This window comes from Rutidosis leptorrhynchoides, chromosome 2, assembly GCF_046630445.1.
Source record: "Rutidosis leptorrhynchoides isolate AG116_Rl617_1_P2 chromosome 2, CSIRO_AGI_Rlap_v1, whole genome shotgun sequence".
In the NCBI taxonomy this organism is placed as follows: Eukaryota; Viridiplantae; Streptophyta; class Magnoliopsida; order Asterales; family Asteraceae; genus Rutidosis; species Rutidosis leptorrhynchoides.
Genome location: NC_092334.1, coordinates 611,637,591 through 611,656,289, shown reverse-complemented (window position 1 = coordinate 611,656,289; position 18,699 = coordinate 611,637,591). Strand labels below are relative to the sequence as shown.

The 18,699-nt window shown below is 34.0% G+C and overlaps 1 protein-coding gene across 1 annotated transcript; it reads right to left on the bottom strand.

The window, feature by feature from the left end:
• Nucleotides 1-2,327: 2,327 nt before the first annotated feature.
• LOC139890011 (sister chromatid cohesion 1 protein 1) lies at nt 2,328-7,354 on the bottom strand. Its single transcript, XM_071872919.1, has 20 exons — nt 7,302-7,354; nt 6,790-6,858; nt 6,640-6,698; nt 6,507-6,551; nt 6,406-6,425; nt 6,248-6,324; nt 5,918-6,038; nt 5,741-5,816; nt 5,572-5,650; nt 5,087-5,348; nt 4,861-4,932; nt 4,624-4,788; nt 4,367-4,532; nt 4,197-4,285; nt 3,905-4,112; nt 3,749-3,812; nt 3,175-3,320; nt 2,744-2,831; nt 2,531-2,643; nt 2,328-2,441 (listed from the first exon to the last, which is right to left on the bottom strand). Exons 1-20 carry the CDS (start codon nt 7,352-7,354, stop codon nt 2,359-2,361), a joined length of 2,055 nt encoding a protein of 684 aa, XP_071729020.1. The 3' UTR covers nt 2,328-2,358.
• Between the last annotated feature and the right edge of the window lie 11,345 nt (nt 7,355-18,699).

The following is an 18,699-nucleotide window of genomic DNA, read 5'->3' as shown; positions in this document are numbered from 1 at the left end:
ACCCTAATTTTTGGTACTAAAACACCATACTGGACCCGTTATTTCAACAGATCAAAATACGGGTGGCTTTTATAAGAAACCCTAATTCCCAAATTGAAACAATTTCGTTCCCAATTGAAACCATCAAAATCAATGGAATTTTGTTGGTGTTGTCTTAAATCAGTGATTCGAACATCATGCATGTCTGATTAAGGTATATTTCTCTCTCTTTTTTTTTAATTCGTTAACTTCTAATTGTCATTTTCAGTTCATTATTTAATTTGTGTTTTCTTGTTGCAAAGTGGTGTAATTGCAGATTTTTAGGTTGGTTAGACCCACCCAGTTTGCGTTCAGTCAACATAATTGCAGGGTTGTTGAAGGCCAAGTATGAACTAGAAACAAAATCAAGAAGGTTGCAAATGATATTAGTTTTAAGTTGGGTTGCTTTTGCTTTGTATGTAGTAATGTAGTAGAATTAATTTTGTTAGTTAGTAATGTTTTGGTTGGATTTTTAGGTTTAATGTAATTCAGTGATATGTATTTGATTCGACTTCAATGAATGGAATCCATTTTGATCCAGTTTGAAATATTGTCTTGTGCTTGTTAACTGTAATGTTAGTTTTTATCCAATTTGTGTTTGTTTCTTGAGATACTGTCAAAATGCAGTCAATATGTTGATTAAATCAAACTACAAGTCATGCTAGTGTTATGCGAATGTTACATATTCAACTGCAGGTCAAAATGCAAGTCATGTAGGTGGTTTGTATATTGCGGGGTATTACTAGGTTTTATGGGTTACGACATGTGCAGATTACTCAGGAAAAGGACGAAAAAGCCCATACTGTGCATATCACGTGGATTCAATATAACAGCTTGGAAGTAACGGTGTGAAATCCTGGGACCAGACGTGATGTTTTTTCATAACTTGGGACCAACGGTGATGAAATTAAAGTTTACCCAAATTGATATCTTTGAATACACAGAAATACAAAGTTTAATGAATTTCATTATCAAATTGTACTTTTCACTTTATAGTTCTACGTATTACATATAAAAAGTAAATTTATAAAAGAATTTTACCTATAATATATCTGTTAATCGAAAGAGTCCAAAAGAACTTTATGCTTGTTCAATACAATCTGGTAGATGTGTTATAAATTATTGACTACATGGTTTTGGTTTATGTTTTTCTTTTTCAATAAAAACATATAATTATATAAAAATAAGGGAGCACTTCACCGAATCTACACCGATGAAGATTTGAATTGAGTGGGGTGAGGTGGTCTCCAATTTGGAGTACTGCGTTCAATTCTCACCTAAGCGGGCGTTTTCAATCTTTGATGATACTGCTAATATCAATGCAATTTGGAAAGGTCTCGGAGTTTTTTACCAACCTTCGATAGTACTGCAAACATCGTCGCAAATTGACTTTCATTCTAACTTGTGTGTGGATGACATATGATCTTGAAAGTAGTTAAGTCGTCTTTGGGTGATGCTCAGATCGTCGTTCGAAAAAAAAAAACTTCATCAAATCGATAACGACCCTCCAACCTGCAAACAACATAAAGGACTTTTTTAATGTATTTGAAACTTTAGGAATTACTCCATCAATATACTTTTTCTAAATGAAGTTATAACTCTTTCTTTAAAAATAGCAAAATTTCAATGCTCAATCAGCACTGTCTATGCATCCTGCACTGATCAAGGAAAATGGGTTCATAGCTGCAACCAAATTTCTCGGTCACAGCACAACTACACAACCTTCGATCTTGATTTTAATTTTGAGGTGGATGTTAACTTGGTTCTTGATCTGATTATTTCGTCTGTTTTATCACAAGGGGCCCTACATCTCACTCGACCATGACCGTATTCTTGCCAACAACTACATTATTGGTATAGTTTCATTTTCTCCTATTCTTTGGAAGGAATAATATCAACTTCTATAGTTCTATTTATAGTTATTAAGATTCAAATTAGATTTAGATTAAGATTGAATGACAATTAATCAGAAGTAAACTGCATTTTAATGTGATATATTGTGCGTCCTTCCTCAATTAACTTTTTCCCATCATCGTGTAATATAAAATAGGAGTAATATATATCATACCCGGATTTCTTCATTCACAGTGAAATATGATTGTTAACATTATACATTTGTGGTGAAAACCATGCACGAACTTATATAGATAGGTCAAAAACTGGATATTGCAAATCATGAGCATAAAGCAATCCTATATCCTTACAAATGCATATGTTTCTCATAAACTGGCATAAATCAAATAACTTTGGGACAACATAACTGGAACTAACTATGAATTGTTCAACTAAATATATGTTGGAAATGAACTGCTTCATCATCTGAATAGCGCTGCCTAAGTCTCACATCTTGACACCTCTTGAAATTATAATATTTCCATAAGGTTGCTTCTGCAGTACCCTTATAATATCACGAGTCGCCAAAACTGCAAGTAAATCTCGTTTATAACTTTCGTAAACATTTAATAATAAAGTATTTATTAAGCATTAAGAGTGTGATTTCAGATAAAGATACCACAAGTCTGATAAAATAAACACGCAGCCCTTTTCCTGTCCAATCCCAATGCAAGCTCGTTAAGTGATTCGGTTTGAGTTGACCCCGGTGTATCAAAATACGTCTTCAGTTGCCTGAAGATACCAAGTACAAATATTTATATTTTCGTAATACGTACATAATAACTATATTGGATTGAATGATTACAGAAACCAGAAAAGAACATAATCTTACAAGCGGAGAGACTCAGTTATGTGCTCCATTTGTTGATCAGGTATGGGGACTTTTTGGGTTTGTGTCGGTCCAGTTTCCACCAAAACCTCTGAATTAATAAAACAATGGGTGTAGTAATACTAAAAGATGAAAGTGATATGAAAAATGGGTCTAAATGAGTAACTTTACTTACGGGTCGAAATGGTTCATGTTGACCCATAAATAGCGGTTGACCAAAACAATATTATTTCAACAAAAGATACATGTTCCGAATAATAAGGTTTAGGAAGTTATATCATAAAAAATACACTTCGGATTATTTTCAACCTGTTATAAACATCTGTGCCCATTTGACCCGTTAGAGATATAACAGGCTCGTATTGATCCATTTATAAATAAATGGATCAACCAACACCTGCTCTAGAAACTAAAACAGGTAATAAGTCGTGTACCATTATCAAGTGCCATGTCATTTTCATGTAGTTCAGCTAACTTGTAGATCGGATCAGGGTGAGTCCAGGCGAAATCCTCTGCCACTGGTTCAAGGCTACTCCCACTATTATGTCTAGAAGATGAAAAAAGTTTCTTCCTTTTGGACCTAAACAGTTCAAATATAAAAAACATACTGTTAGAGGTAACGAAACAAGCGGGCCAGATGGTATGGGTAAAGGGTCAACACAAGTTCAAGACAGACAGATAATTCTAAATGGGTCAGAGCATATTTGGTTTCATCGAGAGGAACAACAAACACTATATGTCCCTCTTTTCTTGAACTCCACATATATTCAAATGTATTACATATGATTACCATAACTATGCTACTGAATAATCCAATTAATTCGTATAAATCTAGGGATTTTATAGGTTGTAAGCATTGAAATTACAATTGGGGCTACTTTTGACCCGCTGGACCTTTCTGACCCGTTAGAGGGAGAATATAGCACAAGTTTATATTTTTTGAATGAATGGGTTGAAATTAGCACCCCCTACATCAGATCACATGAGATTCGTTTACAGGTTACTAACCTTCCAGAGTTGACAAACTCGTGTCCAGATTCTGAGCTTATGGACTTAAGTCCATCACCAGTCACTTGAAATAAGAGAAGACAACAAACAAATTTAAGACCTTAATATGCGCCCACAATTATCATCAGCTTAAAAGTGTTAAACGTGATTTCATACCAGAATTTGGAGTAACTGCCACGTCAGCATCAGCTGTTGTCCCCACATTGTCTTCAGTTACACTTGTTCCTTTCCTCCGAAGATTGTGCCTTAGCTCTTCACTCAAGTTGTCAATAGACATCTCATTGTTATTAACATGTGGGACCGGATTCTCTATGGGTGGCACCAATGATTCAGAACCACCTCCACTATTGTGATCTTCAAAAGGCTAAACATTTAAACACATTATTAGGAGTTGCTAGTATTTATTTACCATGCAGATGAATTCAAAAAGTTATTTGATTTTTCTTACAGCTGATGTTGGGTCATGATAATTATTTGTTTCCGGTGGTGGTGGTGATGATGATGATTGTGCTGGTGGATGTGGCGGCGAGGTTCCTCCTAAATGCAGTAAATAACATCAGTAGGTTCATTACAATAGCTGCAAAAACTGGAAGTATTAAAATGTCAAAGAACTCATACCTGAAGGTGAATCATGCACAGGTTGATTAAACTTCATCCATTGTTTTAACAAAGGATCGGGATAATAAATATCTGTATTCCCATTTGTGAACAAGTCACAAACCATAGCTATTGGTGGTAGATCCATCAGTCTGGCAATCTTTATAGAGTCCATGCTGCCCAAGTGCTGAATGAATTTGTTTTTCATTATATAAACTGAGTGATGGTATATGAATATTAGAAAAAAAGATTGTGTGTACTATGGTTAAGAAATGTACTTTTCGGTTTCTTTCACTTCCTTTTCTTGAGACAATATCAGAAGTGTCCTGAAGCCATGATTGATACATCTGACCAGGAATTATAGTTTGTTCATAATCCATGATAGGAGCTGGGCCCCGTCTTGCTCTCTTTCTGGATGGTCTTTGTGTACGCCTTTGCAAGGCCTACAATATTCGATTTCAGTGAAAACAGTTCACTTTTTAATGTAAGGTAGACCCAAATGACTATATGATTACCTTATCCTCATCAGATTGGTGATTGACACGATCCTCTGGATGTTGCTCATGTATCACATCAGCTACAAGAACCTAAAAGTCAGTAACTTGACAAAAAAAATTCCTAGACTAGAGGTGGCAAAACGGGTTGACTCAGTACAAGTAGAAGTGGGTGAGTTGGGTAGGGTTGACCCGAAATATCTTTCATCCAACTCATATTTATTTACAACTACAGATTTTGAGCAACTTTCAGCCTATTTCTCTTTATGCTAGAAATTCTTATATGACCAATGTTACCCATTAAGAATAAACCATGACCCATATATGTAAGTCTGTGAATGTATGAGGTTTTTAGACGATAAGTGAAATACTGATACTTACGGTTTTGAAATTCATCTTGGGGAGGTGGAGAGGGTATAAAAGTATTTGGCAGGTCAGTTTGGGTATGAGATGGAAACTTATCCTGTGACTCATGGTCCCCTTCAATGTAGTCACCTTCAATGTCAAACCTGGTATTAAAGACAGTCAATTATCATGAATCAACCAACTATTGTTATAACACTAGCAAAGATAGACTGTTACTATAAGCAGATTCATATTTCATATTAATGTATAAAAGAAAACATGCAGATGTCAATAAGATACCAATAAAGTTGCATTTGGAGATACAGTATTCCACAATCACAAAAGATTTTAAAAGGTTCACGGTACTAGCACAACTCAGTAAAGTACCTCTCAAACTGATTGAAGGGAGCTGCATCAGCCTGGTGAGAATCAAATCGATCAAACATAGTGATATTGTCAATATCAGCTGAGAAAACAAAAACAAAATGATTATCTTCAGGGAACATTTGACAGATATTAAACCTTGTACATGTCTGCAAGCTGAGAAGTTACAAACCTTGATGATGATCATGAGGTAAATCAGCTTCCCCCTGGCAGTGGTTGATGTAGGATTCGTCGATATTGTCAAGATTCTGCATGAACATAATACACAGAACTCTGAAATCTAAACTTTATTTTAGAGATGAATATTTAATAAGATTAAGATTCTTATTAATGAGATTTACATAATTACCATTTCAGTATAAGCACTTCTGTGTATCCCCATTAGTGTGTCTGAGTTAGAAAATTGAAGATGTTGCTCAGACTCTCCTAGGTCTCCGAGTTGGTCATCAGGGAGTGTAACAGCTTCAAATCTATCAATATATATAATAGATTAGATAAACCAAGTAATCAAAGTATGTGGATTTCACAAACAAACTTTTGTCAATGTGAGTTAATAACAGATGCTGAACGAACTACAGAGCTTTATAAGATAATCTAATGATAACCAAACAAAACTGCATCAATTATTGGTGCTTTTATGTTAGTAACCATGATAAAGCTGACACATCGAAAGACTTACTTGGCCCGAGTCTTGCCCTTTGGAAGTACAGTAGGATCTCGAGTAGCCTTAACCTTCCAGGCTTCATTGATTTCCACCTATAAAATTCAATTAATTAATCTTCACTTAGTGAATAAAAACATGAAACTGAAAACAGAGAAAGCGATTTGAGAGTGCACCAGAAGACGATTCACATCCTCTGTAAATAACAAGATTACATAACTGCAGTTAGTAACAAAACATAAAACAAACGAGGAAGAAAACAAACGAAGAGAATTACCGTAGAGAAGCTTTACTTTCCGCTCGTATACAATGACAACTCCGCCTAATAATCGAAAATTCAATTTCAGAAGAATATTCAATGTGAATCTCAAATTAGCAATAAACAGAAAGAAAGAGATGAACCAAAATACCCATGAGGATTCCAGATAGTCTAAGAGCCATTGGTACTGATGGATTCAAAATCTCCTCACTGTAATTTAAATTAAAAATCAAATGCTACAAACTGAAGAATCTCTATCAAAGATATGGATAAATAATAAATAATAAATTCAAATTAAAACCAGATGCTGATGATATTAAGCTTGTTCAGATTTCTCCGATTGATTTTTGCGTGTAACGTTGCTGCTCTCCTAATTTACATAATCGCACACAAACAAAACAATTATTACACCATAATAATAGATCCGCAATATCATGAGTTAAGCGTGAAAATTCACAATTCGAGAGTTTATACACACAAACATTTAATGCTAATCAAAACGGCAATTAATGAACTAACATGACGTTGAATAAAATACGCACATTATTACCAAAAATCCACACACAAACATCAATCAAATATAACTACGAAATTTTATTACCAAAAATCCACACACAAACATCAATAAACTATAACTACGATATTGCTTAATGATGCAAAAGCTAAAACCTAAATAAAACACGAATTAATAAGCTAAAATGATTATATTGCAGCTTCGGTTGATCAAAATCACAACGAACAGGCAATTTATTCCGTACATTAACTTAGACGAGTGAATATGAACGTTTATATTGAACGGAATTCAACACGTACCATATTTGACCAAGCGGAGCTTTGCGAGCAAGTAACTGGTGAGAGTAGAACATTTTCAATTCTCTGTAAATGAAATTTGGTGTTTGGAAGGAATTTTAATGGCGGTTGTTGCTTATAAATATGTAAATTTGTTTATGTATATGTATATGTATATGTATACGTATATGTATGTATGTATATGTATGTGTGAGAGAGTATGTGTGAGATTCGGAATAACAGAATTGAGGAAGGGGAGAAAAGCATGCGAAAGGAATGTTTGGGTATTTTTCATGACGTCACCATTCTGTTACTACATGCTTCCGCGTTATAAAACTTGTTGGTCCAAATGTACGCTGCAAGTGGTTGTACCTTGTGCATTAATACAGCTGACTAGTGGTAACATTCTCGTTACATTTATAATATTTAGAGAGTTGGAATTTTCTAATTTTCCAATCGTTTGTGTATTATAATTTGTGAGTTACCCCGTCTCCTTATCAAATAAGCTATAAGCTAACTAAGTACATAAAAGTCGCAATTTTCTTATTAATATTAAATTAAAACTAACTTAAATATGCAAAGAATTCACTAAATCACTTGAAAAAATCCTGAAGTTTGATATTAACGAGTAAAGCGATGGGCTTGTGTTCCAAGGCTAAAAACGAAAATGTAAAAAAAAAAACTCTTAAAAAAATCGTATAAGACAAAGTTAAAAAAACAATATAACTATCAAAAAGACATGAACATTGATACGATACACGAATGTTAACTTCTACGGAGTATTATATAATGAAGTTTTTGTTAAAAAAATTTAATTTTTATTAAACAATTTAGTTTGGTTTAACAATTTAGCAAAAGGGAAAAAATAAATGTTAGGCAAAAAAGAGAGGGAAAAAGATATGTAATAAAAGAAAAACTGATATGATAAAGACAAATCAAGTGGATGATCAAATTCACTGATAATGATAAAGCAAGTGGATGATCATGGATATCACTATTTCACCTATTTGTACAGTAAAATTTGTAGTATAAATATGTAATCAAATGTAATCACTTTGTGCACCATTCTTACATATATATGAAATATATATATTCCTTTTCCTATTCATTACCACTCTTTCATATTTAAGTATTGTATAAGCTTAGGCCAAAAGTAGTTATAAACTACTAAATTACAACACGTTATCAGCACGAAGTGCTCCGTATAATCAAGGTTTATCTAAGCAAGCACAAGTCACTAATCAAGGTAAGAAATTCTTTAACGATATCTTCTATTATTTATTAGTAAGGTAAATATTATTATCATCATAAGTAAAATTATATTTATGTAATCTAACTTTTATTAACATCACTAACATTTATATTTATGTTATTTAAGTTATATATGGTCGGTTATACCGCCTGAATTATATTTATGTAATCTAACTTTTATTAATTTCACTAACATTTATATTTATGTTATTTAAGTTATATATGGTCGGTTATACCGCCTGAATTATATTTCTGTAATCTAACTTTTATTAACTTCACTAACATTTATATTTATGTTTATGATTACTTATGCAATTAATCATTATTTATTTCATGCATACTAATGTTTATTCTTAAAATTTATTATTTATGCATAATATGTTTATTCTCTTAATCGTCGTATTTATACTAAACGTATTTATACTAAATGTATTTATAGTAATCGTATTTGTACTAATAAAATTCTTTTATTAAAATTATTATTAATACAACGAGTACATAACAGTCGTTAACGTCAACTAACAACGTTACAACGGTCATATATACATAACGGTTGTTAACGTCAACTGACGACGTTACAACGATTATATTTTTCAAATATAAAATAAACATCTCCGTTTTCACATTTTTACAAATCAATCTTCATTTTCTCAGACTATCACTCTCAAAAAGTTTTTTTGTAAAGATGATTCACACAAGGATGATTTTTTCTATTGTATTGGTCATACTAACTATCATCATTGTTGTTAATTTGTGGTTTTATCATTTGTAATCATGCCATTATTCTGTTGTTTGCTACTTATGAAATGTCCCGTTCATATCGATTATAAACGTTACATAATAATTGATTTCATTGCGAGGTATTTGACCTCTATATGATACATTTTACAAACATTGCATTCGTTTTTAAACGACAAACTTTCATTTCAACGAAAGTTGACAGGTATGCATACCATTTCATAATATTCAACTATAAATGACCTAATCTGTCATTTACTTAATAATAATCTTTATTGAACTCAACGACTTGAATGCAACGTCTTTTGAAATATGTCATGAATGACTCCAAGTAATATCTCTAAAATGAGCAAATGCACAGCGGAAGATTTCTTTAATACCTGAAAATAAACATGCTTTCAAGTGTCAACCAAAAGGTTAGTGAGTTCATTAGTTTATCATAATCAATCATTTTCAATAATTTCAATAGATCACAAGATTTCATTTTTGGTTTCAAAACACTCGCAAGTGTATAAATCCATTCGTATGATGAACAACTGGTAACCGACATTAACTTTAATGCATATAAAATATCCCCCGCATACTCGCAAGTATGCTATATAACGGCGATCGCAATCACCATTTAAATCGAAGTACTAAAGCAGTTCAAATTCTCTGACTGGGGCTGGTCAGTGCCCATAGATCTATCTTTAGGATTCGCATCAATTAGGGGCAATTTCCCTAATTCTTAGGCTACCAACTAAAAGGGACGATATTCGGTTTAATAATCCAACCATAGAATGTAGTTTTGAGTACTTGTGTCTATTTCGTCAAACATTTATAAAAGCAGCGCATGTATTCTCAGTCCCAAAAGTATATATTGCAAAAGCATTTAAATAGGGAGCAAATGAAACTCACAATACAATATTTTGTAGTAAAAATATTCATACGACGATACTGAACAATGCAGGGTTGGTCTTGGATTCACGAACCTATATCATTTGTATATTCATTAATACATATAATCGTAATCGAACAATTTATATATTATTATTAGTGATATAATTTTTATATCAATAACTTATTTACTTCATTATATTTTCATTTTATATATTTTAAATAAAAGTATCAATTTTGTTATGTTATATGAAATAAATATATTTATATCATTTGTTTGTTAAAACAGTAATTTAATAATACAAAATAATATTTGAAATGATAAAATAATTATAATACTAATATTAATAATAATGATAATAGTATTAATAATTCTATTAATGATAACATTAATGATAGTTTTAATAATAAGCTCATAATAATGATAATAATTAGTAGTTTTTAATAAATGAATAATTTAATAATAATGGTAATAATTAATACTTAATACTTAATAACAATCTTATTACTAATGGTAATCTTAATAATAATACTTTTGTTAATAATAATAATAAGTCTAAAATGATACTATACTAATATTAATAATAATAATAATTTATATTATTTCCATAATAACAATAATAATAATCATCCTAACCATAATAATACTTATATCAATATTAATATAGATTATATTAATGATTGTAGTAGTTATTTTAATAATATTAACATAATAATAATAATAATAATAATAATAATAATAATAATAATAATAATAATAATAATAATAATAATAATAATAATAATAATAATAATAATAATATTACTTATATTAATATTAGTAATAATTATAATGATAATAGTAATCAAACTTGTAATTTTTAATTTTAACAATAATAAATAATAAGTAATATTAATATTAGTAATAATAACTATAATATTAGTCACAATAACAATTTCTAACAACAACAACAACAATAATAATAATAATAATAATAATAATAATAATAATAATAATAATAATAATAATAATAATAATAATAATAATAATAATAATAATAATAATAATAAATGTTAGAAATAATAATAAAAAAATACTACCTTAAAGAATAAGCTCCCAAAAAAAATAATGTCATAGACCGGACTCGAACCTGCGACCTCTCATTCAACACACACCACCAAACCATCTGCTCTGTCTGTTTATATCTATTGTAATTCGCCATTTAATTCTTTATAACTCGTATCATCACCATTAATATTATTTATACATTCGTGTTAAGTCCTTTTGCTTCGTCATTTAATCCTTTTCGTTTTATAGAATGAAGACGAGAAATAGACCCGATGTTGATAACGGGGTACGAGTGAGGACGTTGAGTTCACGGCCAAGGTTGAGGCCATCTTTAAACGTCAAAAGGCGGAGTTCCTCGAGGATGTTAAGAAAATGTTTCTAGATACGATTGACGAGCAATTAGTCAATGTAGTCAAGGAGCAAGTAAAGGCCGTTCTTCACGAAGATAATGTGGGAAAATGAGACTTTTACTATAAGAACTTAAAGGATTATCAACCTCCCACCTTTGAAGGTGAAAGAGACCCTCTTAAGAGTGCCCGATGGATCTCCGATATGGAGGGGGCTTTCCGTACTTGTGAATGTCCTCTCGATAAGAAGACAAGGTACGGGTGTAGTATGTTGAGGGGCGATGCTAAATTGTGGTGGGACGCGAAGATCCAACTTTATGGCGAAGAACAATGCATGGAATTCACTTGGGATGAATTCAAGAAAGATTTTTTCGATGAATACCGAACTACGGCCGATCTTACTAGGCTTAAGGACGAGTTACGTTCCTTGAGGTAAGGGTCGATGGATTTGAACACTCTCAAATCCGTGTTTTTGTCCAAGACCCAATTTTGCACGGAGTATGTCGGGAATGATAAGATGTTGAAGGAAGACTTTTACCGAATCTTGAATGACAATTATCAAGAAAAGATTAGTGTGAACGTGGTGAAGAGTTTTGATGAGTTGTTTGATATGGCCAAAGGGTTTGAGTCGCTCATCTTGAGAAAGAGTGGCTTTACCTTCGGCAAAAAGAAGTTTGAAGCTATTAGTCATTCGAACTTTTCTAACAAGAAGCACAAGAAGGGCTCCGAGAGTGTTGGTAGTGTTAAGAAGGGTGCTTCCGGTGATTTTGCTTATGCTTGCTACAATTGTGGGCAAAGGGGGCACATGACTCGTGAGTGCCCAAAACAATCATCCACAACCAAGCTCACTTGTTTTAATTGCGGTAAAGAAGGGCATAAGAAGCCGGAGTGTCCCGACTTGCGGGGTGATCATGTTAGGAGGTTAGAGAAGGCGACGGGCACGGCTAAGGGGCGAAATTATTTGATGACCAATGATGAGGCCAAGCATTCCAATGAAGTTGTCTCAGGTACTTTCATGGTTAATTCTAATCCGGCAAAGATATTATTTGATAGCGGTGCTAATTTGTCTTTTGTGTCGCCTCGATTTGTGCCTAAGTTAAATAAACCGCTAGTTAAGTTGAGTCGTCCGGTAGAAGTTGAAATAGCGGATGGCAAGACGGAGCTAGTGGTTGATGTGTGTGAAAATTGTAATGTTGTGTTTGGTACCAAAACGTTTAAAATCGATCTCATCCCGATGACTTTGGGTGAGTTTGATATTGTTGTTGGTATGGATTGGCTCGATCGTTATAGAGCCGATATTGCATGCCATGATAAGTTCATCCGTGTCAAGACCCCAAGTGGGGGAGAGTTGATTATTCATGGCTACAAACGAAGAAGACTCGTACCATTATGCACTTATGCACGGGCGCGGCGTTTTCTCAAGACTGGTGGTATATGTTATCTTGCTCATGTGATTGATACTCGTGATGAGCCACCACCCATTCGTGAAATTCCGGTGGTTAATGAATTTGAAGACGTTTTTCCGAATGAGTTACCGGGTGTTCCGGCGGAAAGACAAGTAGAATTTTGCATTGAGTTGGTTCCGGGAGATATTCCCATTGCTAAAACTCATTATCATTTAGCGCCGACGGAAATGCAATAGTTGTTAAATCAAACCCAAGAGTTGCTTGAAAAGGGTTTCATTCGACCGAGCTCCTTGCCATGGGGTGCTCCGGTGTTATTTGTGAAAAAGAAAGATGGAAGTATGCGGATGTGCATCGATTATCGGGAGTTGAACAAAGTGACGATCAAGAATCGCTATCCTTTACCTAGGATTGACGATTTGTTTGACCAACTCCAAGGTGCAACGTATTTTTCTAAGATTGACTTACGGTCCTGCTATCATCAAGTGCAGGTCCGTGAGGAAGACATAGAGAAAACGGCTTTTCGAACGCGTTACGGGCATTATGAGTTTGTAGTTATGCCTTTTGGTCTTACGAATGTACCAGCGACATTCATGGATCTTATGAACCGGGTGTGCCAACCTATGTTGGACAAGTCGGTAATTGTGTTCATCGACGACATACTTGTTTATTCTAAGAGTATGAAGGAACATGAGCACCATTTGCGTGAAGTGTTGAAGACATTGCGGAAGGAGAAGTTGTATGCAAAATTCTCCAAATGTGAATTTTGGCTAAGGGAAGTTCAATTTCTTGGCCATATTGTGAATCAAGAAGGAATTCAAGTAGACCCGGGGAAGATAGAATCAGTGAAGAGTTGGGGACAACCGACTACGCCTACGGAAATCCGAAGCTTTCTCGGATTGGCCGGTTATTATCGTCGGTTCATCCAAGACTTTTCCAAGATTGCTTCTCCTTTGACTAAATTGACGAGGAAGAACGTAAGATTCAATTGAGAGAACGAGCAAGAAATTGCTTTTCAATTGTTAAAAGAGAAATTGTGTCAAGCCCCAGTGTTAGTGTTGCCGGAAGGGGTAGAAGACATGACGGTTTATTGTGATGCTTCTTTAAATGGGCTCGGGTGTGTTTTGATGCAAAGAGGTAAAGTCATCGCTTACGCCTCTCGACAATTAAAGGAACACGAAAAGAGATACCCGACTCACGATCTTGAATTGGCGGCGGTGGTTCATGCGTTGAAAATTTGGCGCCACTACTTGTATGGGGTCAAGTGTACAATTTATTCGGACCATAAGAGTTTGAAACATCTCTTTACTCAACGAGATTTGAATTATCGTCAACGTAGGTGGATGGATGTGGTAAAGGATTATGATGGTGAAATACTTTATCATCCGGGTAAGGTGAACGTGGTCGCGGATGCGTTGAGTAGAAATAGTCAACATCCGGCAATACGAGTAGGGTCGTTACGCATGATCATCACTAACGATTTCCTTGTAAAGCTTGGTGAGATTCAAATAGAGGCGTATGTTCACAACAAGCATGAAGAGCGGATTGTGGGACAAATGGAGTCCATTACTATGGGCTCGCGTGGTTTATTATCGTTTCAAGGAAGAGTGTGGGTACCAACTGTGACGGCCGGTCAAAATCCCTTTTGACGCAGCACGTTATTCACTGGTTTCATCGCGAGGTTTTGACCTCTATGTGATACGTTTTATAACATTGCATTCGTTTGAAAAGGTATTTCATAAATGAATATATAAATTTCAGGTTTTTAACATCTGATGATTCCTACGTATAGATAATCACCATTTAAATGGTTTACAATAATGCATCTGTTGACAATACAGTCAAAATAAGGTACATGGTGAATGCAGGTTTCTTGTATATAGCATGTATGACTTCAAGCACATATCTTGTATCACGTATAAGCAAACAGCAGAAGACTTCTAGAAACCTGAGAATAAACATGCTTCAAGTGTCAACACAAAGGTTGGTGAGTTCATAGTTTTAATGATTCGCATAATCTGTATATAAAAGTGGATCACAAGATTTCAGTTGTTTCATCCAGAAACGTTTATCAAAATGTTCTACAAGAATGAGCACCCTGGTAACCAAGCCTTAACGTCTATAATAAGTACCCCTCGTTTAACATGCAACCAACATGTACAATACACGCAATCCAACGTGTACTAACTTTAAATAGCATACATCTGTTTTATAGTTCAGGCTAGAGTTTCTTTCTATACCTGGAACAGACGGGGATGTCAAACCCTATGGATCCATATATCTCTATTCGCGCTCATCGGTTCTTATAACCGACAGTTACTAGTTACCAAAGCTAAGGGATTTTCGGCTCAAACTCGGTGTAGAATTTAGTATGTACTTGTATCCATTGCGTTTAAAATAAATTGCATGTATTCTCAGCCCAAAAATATATATTGCAAAAGCAATTAAAAAGGGATCAATGAAACTCACGCATATAAATCTAGTATTTTCAGTATTTATAAACAGTCGCATGTATTTTCAGCCCAAAAATATATTGAGTAAAAGGGATCATATGAAACTCACTGTTTAATATTGATATACAATATTGCAGGAAAGCACGTAGACGCATCGGAGATGATAAATACGAGGTTTGATTCACAAAAATACCCCCGAACATTACCCATAATTTTCTTGGCAATAACCCATATTTTCCTTGGCTCTAGCTCGCTTGGAAACTTGTTTTGAAAATTACTTGGACAGCACACCGTCGTAATTTTTTTATGTACATTATTATTTTTGTATCGCAAAAATAATAACACTAATAATAAAAATAATAAGATTAATAATAATCTTAATAATAATCTTAATAATAATAATAATAATAATAATAATAATAATAATAATAATAATAATAATAAATAATATAATAAATACGGAGTAAAAATAATGAATTGAATCAGAAGCAGAAATCGCGAATTTATAGATGTGGCCAGCAAAAGGGTGCCATGCGATCGCATGGCTTCCCAAGCCATTTCCCATGCGATCGCATGGGAAGGTATGACAGCTCACAAACTTTTAACTTTTTGTTTGTCGACATAATTATTTAATATAAATATAAATATAATATATTTAATTTATATAATTAATTATATATTATATTAAATTTACGTGCATAGTTAACTTGTAATTTTTGTTCCGATAAGTCGTACATCCTCACTCGACTTATGTCCCGGTTCCGGTTTTTCGAACGTCCTTACGTACGCTTAGAAAACTAGCAATTTTCGTTACGTGACGTGTACCTTTATCAAAAATTAAATTTAATCATTGATAACTACGTCACTCTAAGTGTAGCTTTAATCAATTAAGTGTTTTGGTTATTTGCTTCTATAAATCATCGTCTCCCAGTATATACATATACATATATATATTTTATTTATTTATTTTGAAATAGTGTTTACTGTAGCAAAGTTACTGTAGCAATTCACTGTAGCAAAGTCAATTTTTACTGTAGCAATTCAATGTAGCAAAGGTAATTTCACTGTAGTAAATAGTGATTTTCGAAAACACTGTAGCATTTTTGGGTACTGTAGCAATTTGAAAATACTGTAGCAAATTAGTGTTTTACTGGTTCATCTTAAATGCTTTAGTTAACTTATCTAAATATCAATCGAATCAATAAACGAATGTTACTATCGTTTACTAAATAACTTGAAATTATATATATGTATATATCTTTTTAATATATAAATCAGTTTTTAAATACACTTTGAAAGTTATCTATAAATAAATTTTAATAATAAATATTTCAACTTATCATATATATTCAAATAGATATTTAAACCAATAAGTTTAATGTACGGTATCAAACAATTAATACATTGTTACCTTTTCAAGTTATAGTATATATGTATCTATTTACATATAATTGTTCGCGAATCATCGAAAACAACCGAAGGGTATTTAAATATATAAAAGTAGTTCAAAAATTTTGAGATTCAGTTGTACAGACTTTGCTTATCATGTCGGAAATGTTAATCATACAAAGATTAAGTTTAAATTTGGTCAGAAATTTTCGGGTCATCACACCTAAGATGGGTGGTAACCGAAAAGTGCTACTTGATGAAGCACATAAGTCAAAGTATTCCATTCATCCGGGTGCAACAAGATGTACTATGATTTGAGGAAATATTATTGGTGGCCCGGTATGAAACGTGATGTGGTTAAGTATGTTGAACAATGCGTCACGTGTTTGCAAGTTAAAGCCGAACACCAAAAGCCGTATGGTAAGTTACAACCTTTGGAAGTCCCGAAATGGAAATGGGAGCACATTACCATGGACTTCATTACCAAGTTACCAAAGACGGCGAGGACCCAATATGATACGATTTGGGTGATAGTTGATAGATTGACGAAGAGTGCTTTGTTTCTTCCCATTCGGGAAACGATATCATCGAAGACTTTATCCAAGTTGTTTATCAAGGAGGTGATATCGAGGCATGGGGTTCCTATATCTATTGTTTCGGATCGAGATACTCGTTTCACGTCTCGGTTTTGGAACAAGTTTCATGAAGATATGGGTACTCAATTGAAAATGAGCACGGCATATCATCCTCAAATAGACGGTCAAACCGAGTGTACGAACCAAACGTTGGAGGATATGTTAAGGGCGTGTATTATTGATTTTGGTGGTAGTTGGGATGAGCACTTACCATTGGTGGAATTCTCGTACAATAATAGTTACCACACTAGTATTGGAATGCCACCTTATGAGATGCTCTATGGGTGTAGGTGTCGAACTCCCATTTGTTGGGGAGAAGTGGGTCAACGAGAGATCGGAAGTTCCGATTTGGTTTTGGAGACGAATAGTAAAATTGAGATGATTCGGGCTCGACTTAAAGCGGCGCAAGATCGATAAAAGTCTTATGCCGATAAAGGTAGGAGAACGATTGAGTTTCAAGAAGGTGACATGGTGTTGCTTAAGGTTTCTCCATGGAAGGGTGTTATCCAGTTTCGGAAATGAGGAAAGTTAGCTCCTCGGTTTATTGGTCCTTTCAAGGTTTTGGCACGTGTTGGTGAGGTTGCTTATCGACTAGAGTTACCCGAAGAACTTGCGGGAATTCATAACACATTTCATGTTTCCCATCTTCGTAAGTGTCTTGCAGATGACTCGACTTGGGTGCCGTTAGATGAGATTACGTTGAATAATAAGTTAGAATATGCCGAAGAGCCGATTGCAATCCTTGATGAGAAGGTTAAAATGTTGCGGAACAAAGAAGTTAGAACTTTCAAGGTGTAATGGCGACATCGAAAGGGTTCCGAATTTACGTGAGAATCCGAAGAGTTTGTTTTGGTTTATCTCCCGGCTTGTCATGAGGCTTGGATCGCGAGGACGCGCTCCGATTCAAGTGGGGGAGAGTTGTAACATCATGATTTCCTTATATATGACTTAAGGTTGTGGGTATAAGTTCGATTGGTTAAAAGTGCAAAAAAATGTCCAAAAATTGAAGTCTTGAATGTGTGAGGCGCACTTGTTAGGGTGTGAGGCGCGCACGTATGAAGAAAAAGTGATCAGTCAAAAATTACACTAGGTGCACGGGGCGCACTTTCATGTGCGCGGCTCACAGAATTTACACTTGGTGCGCGGGGCGCGTATTATAGGTGCGCGGCTCACACAAATTACACTTGGTGCGTGGGGCGCGTATTATAACGCACACCCCTGAATCAGCATACCTTTTTATTTTGTAATTTAAAAAAGGGTATATTGGTCTTTTCATTTGTGG

Coding starts and splice junctions, on each gene's coding strand:
- LOC139890011 (XM_071872919.1), bottom strand. CDS start 7,354: ATGTTCTACTCTCACCAGTTACTTGCTCGCAAAGCTCCGCTTGGTCAA. Junction 6,859..7,301: donor GCTCCGCTTGGTCAAATATG/GTACGTGTTGAA, acceptor TATGTAAATTAG/GAGAGCAGCAACGTTACACG. Junction 3,321..3,748: donor GAGTTTGTCAACTCTGGAAG/GTTAGTAACCTG, acceptor TGAACTGTTTAG/GTCCAAAAGGAAGAAACTTT.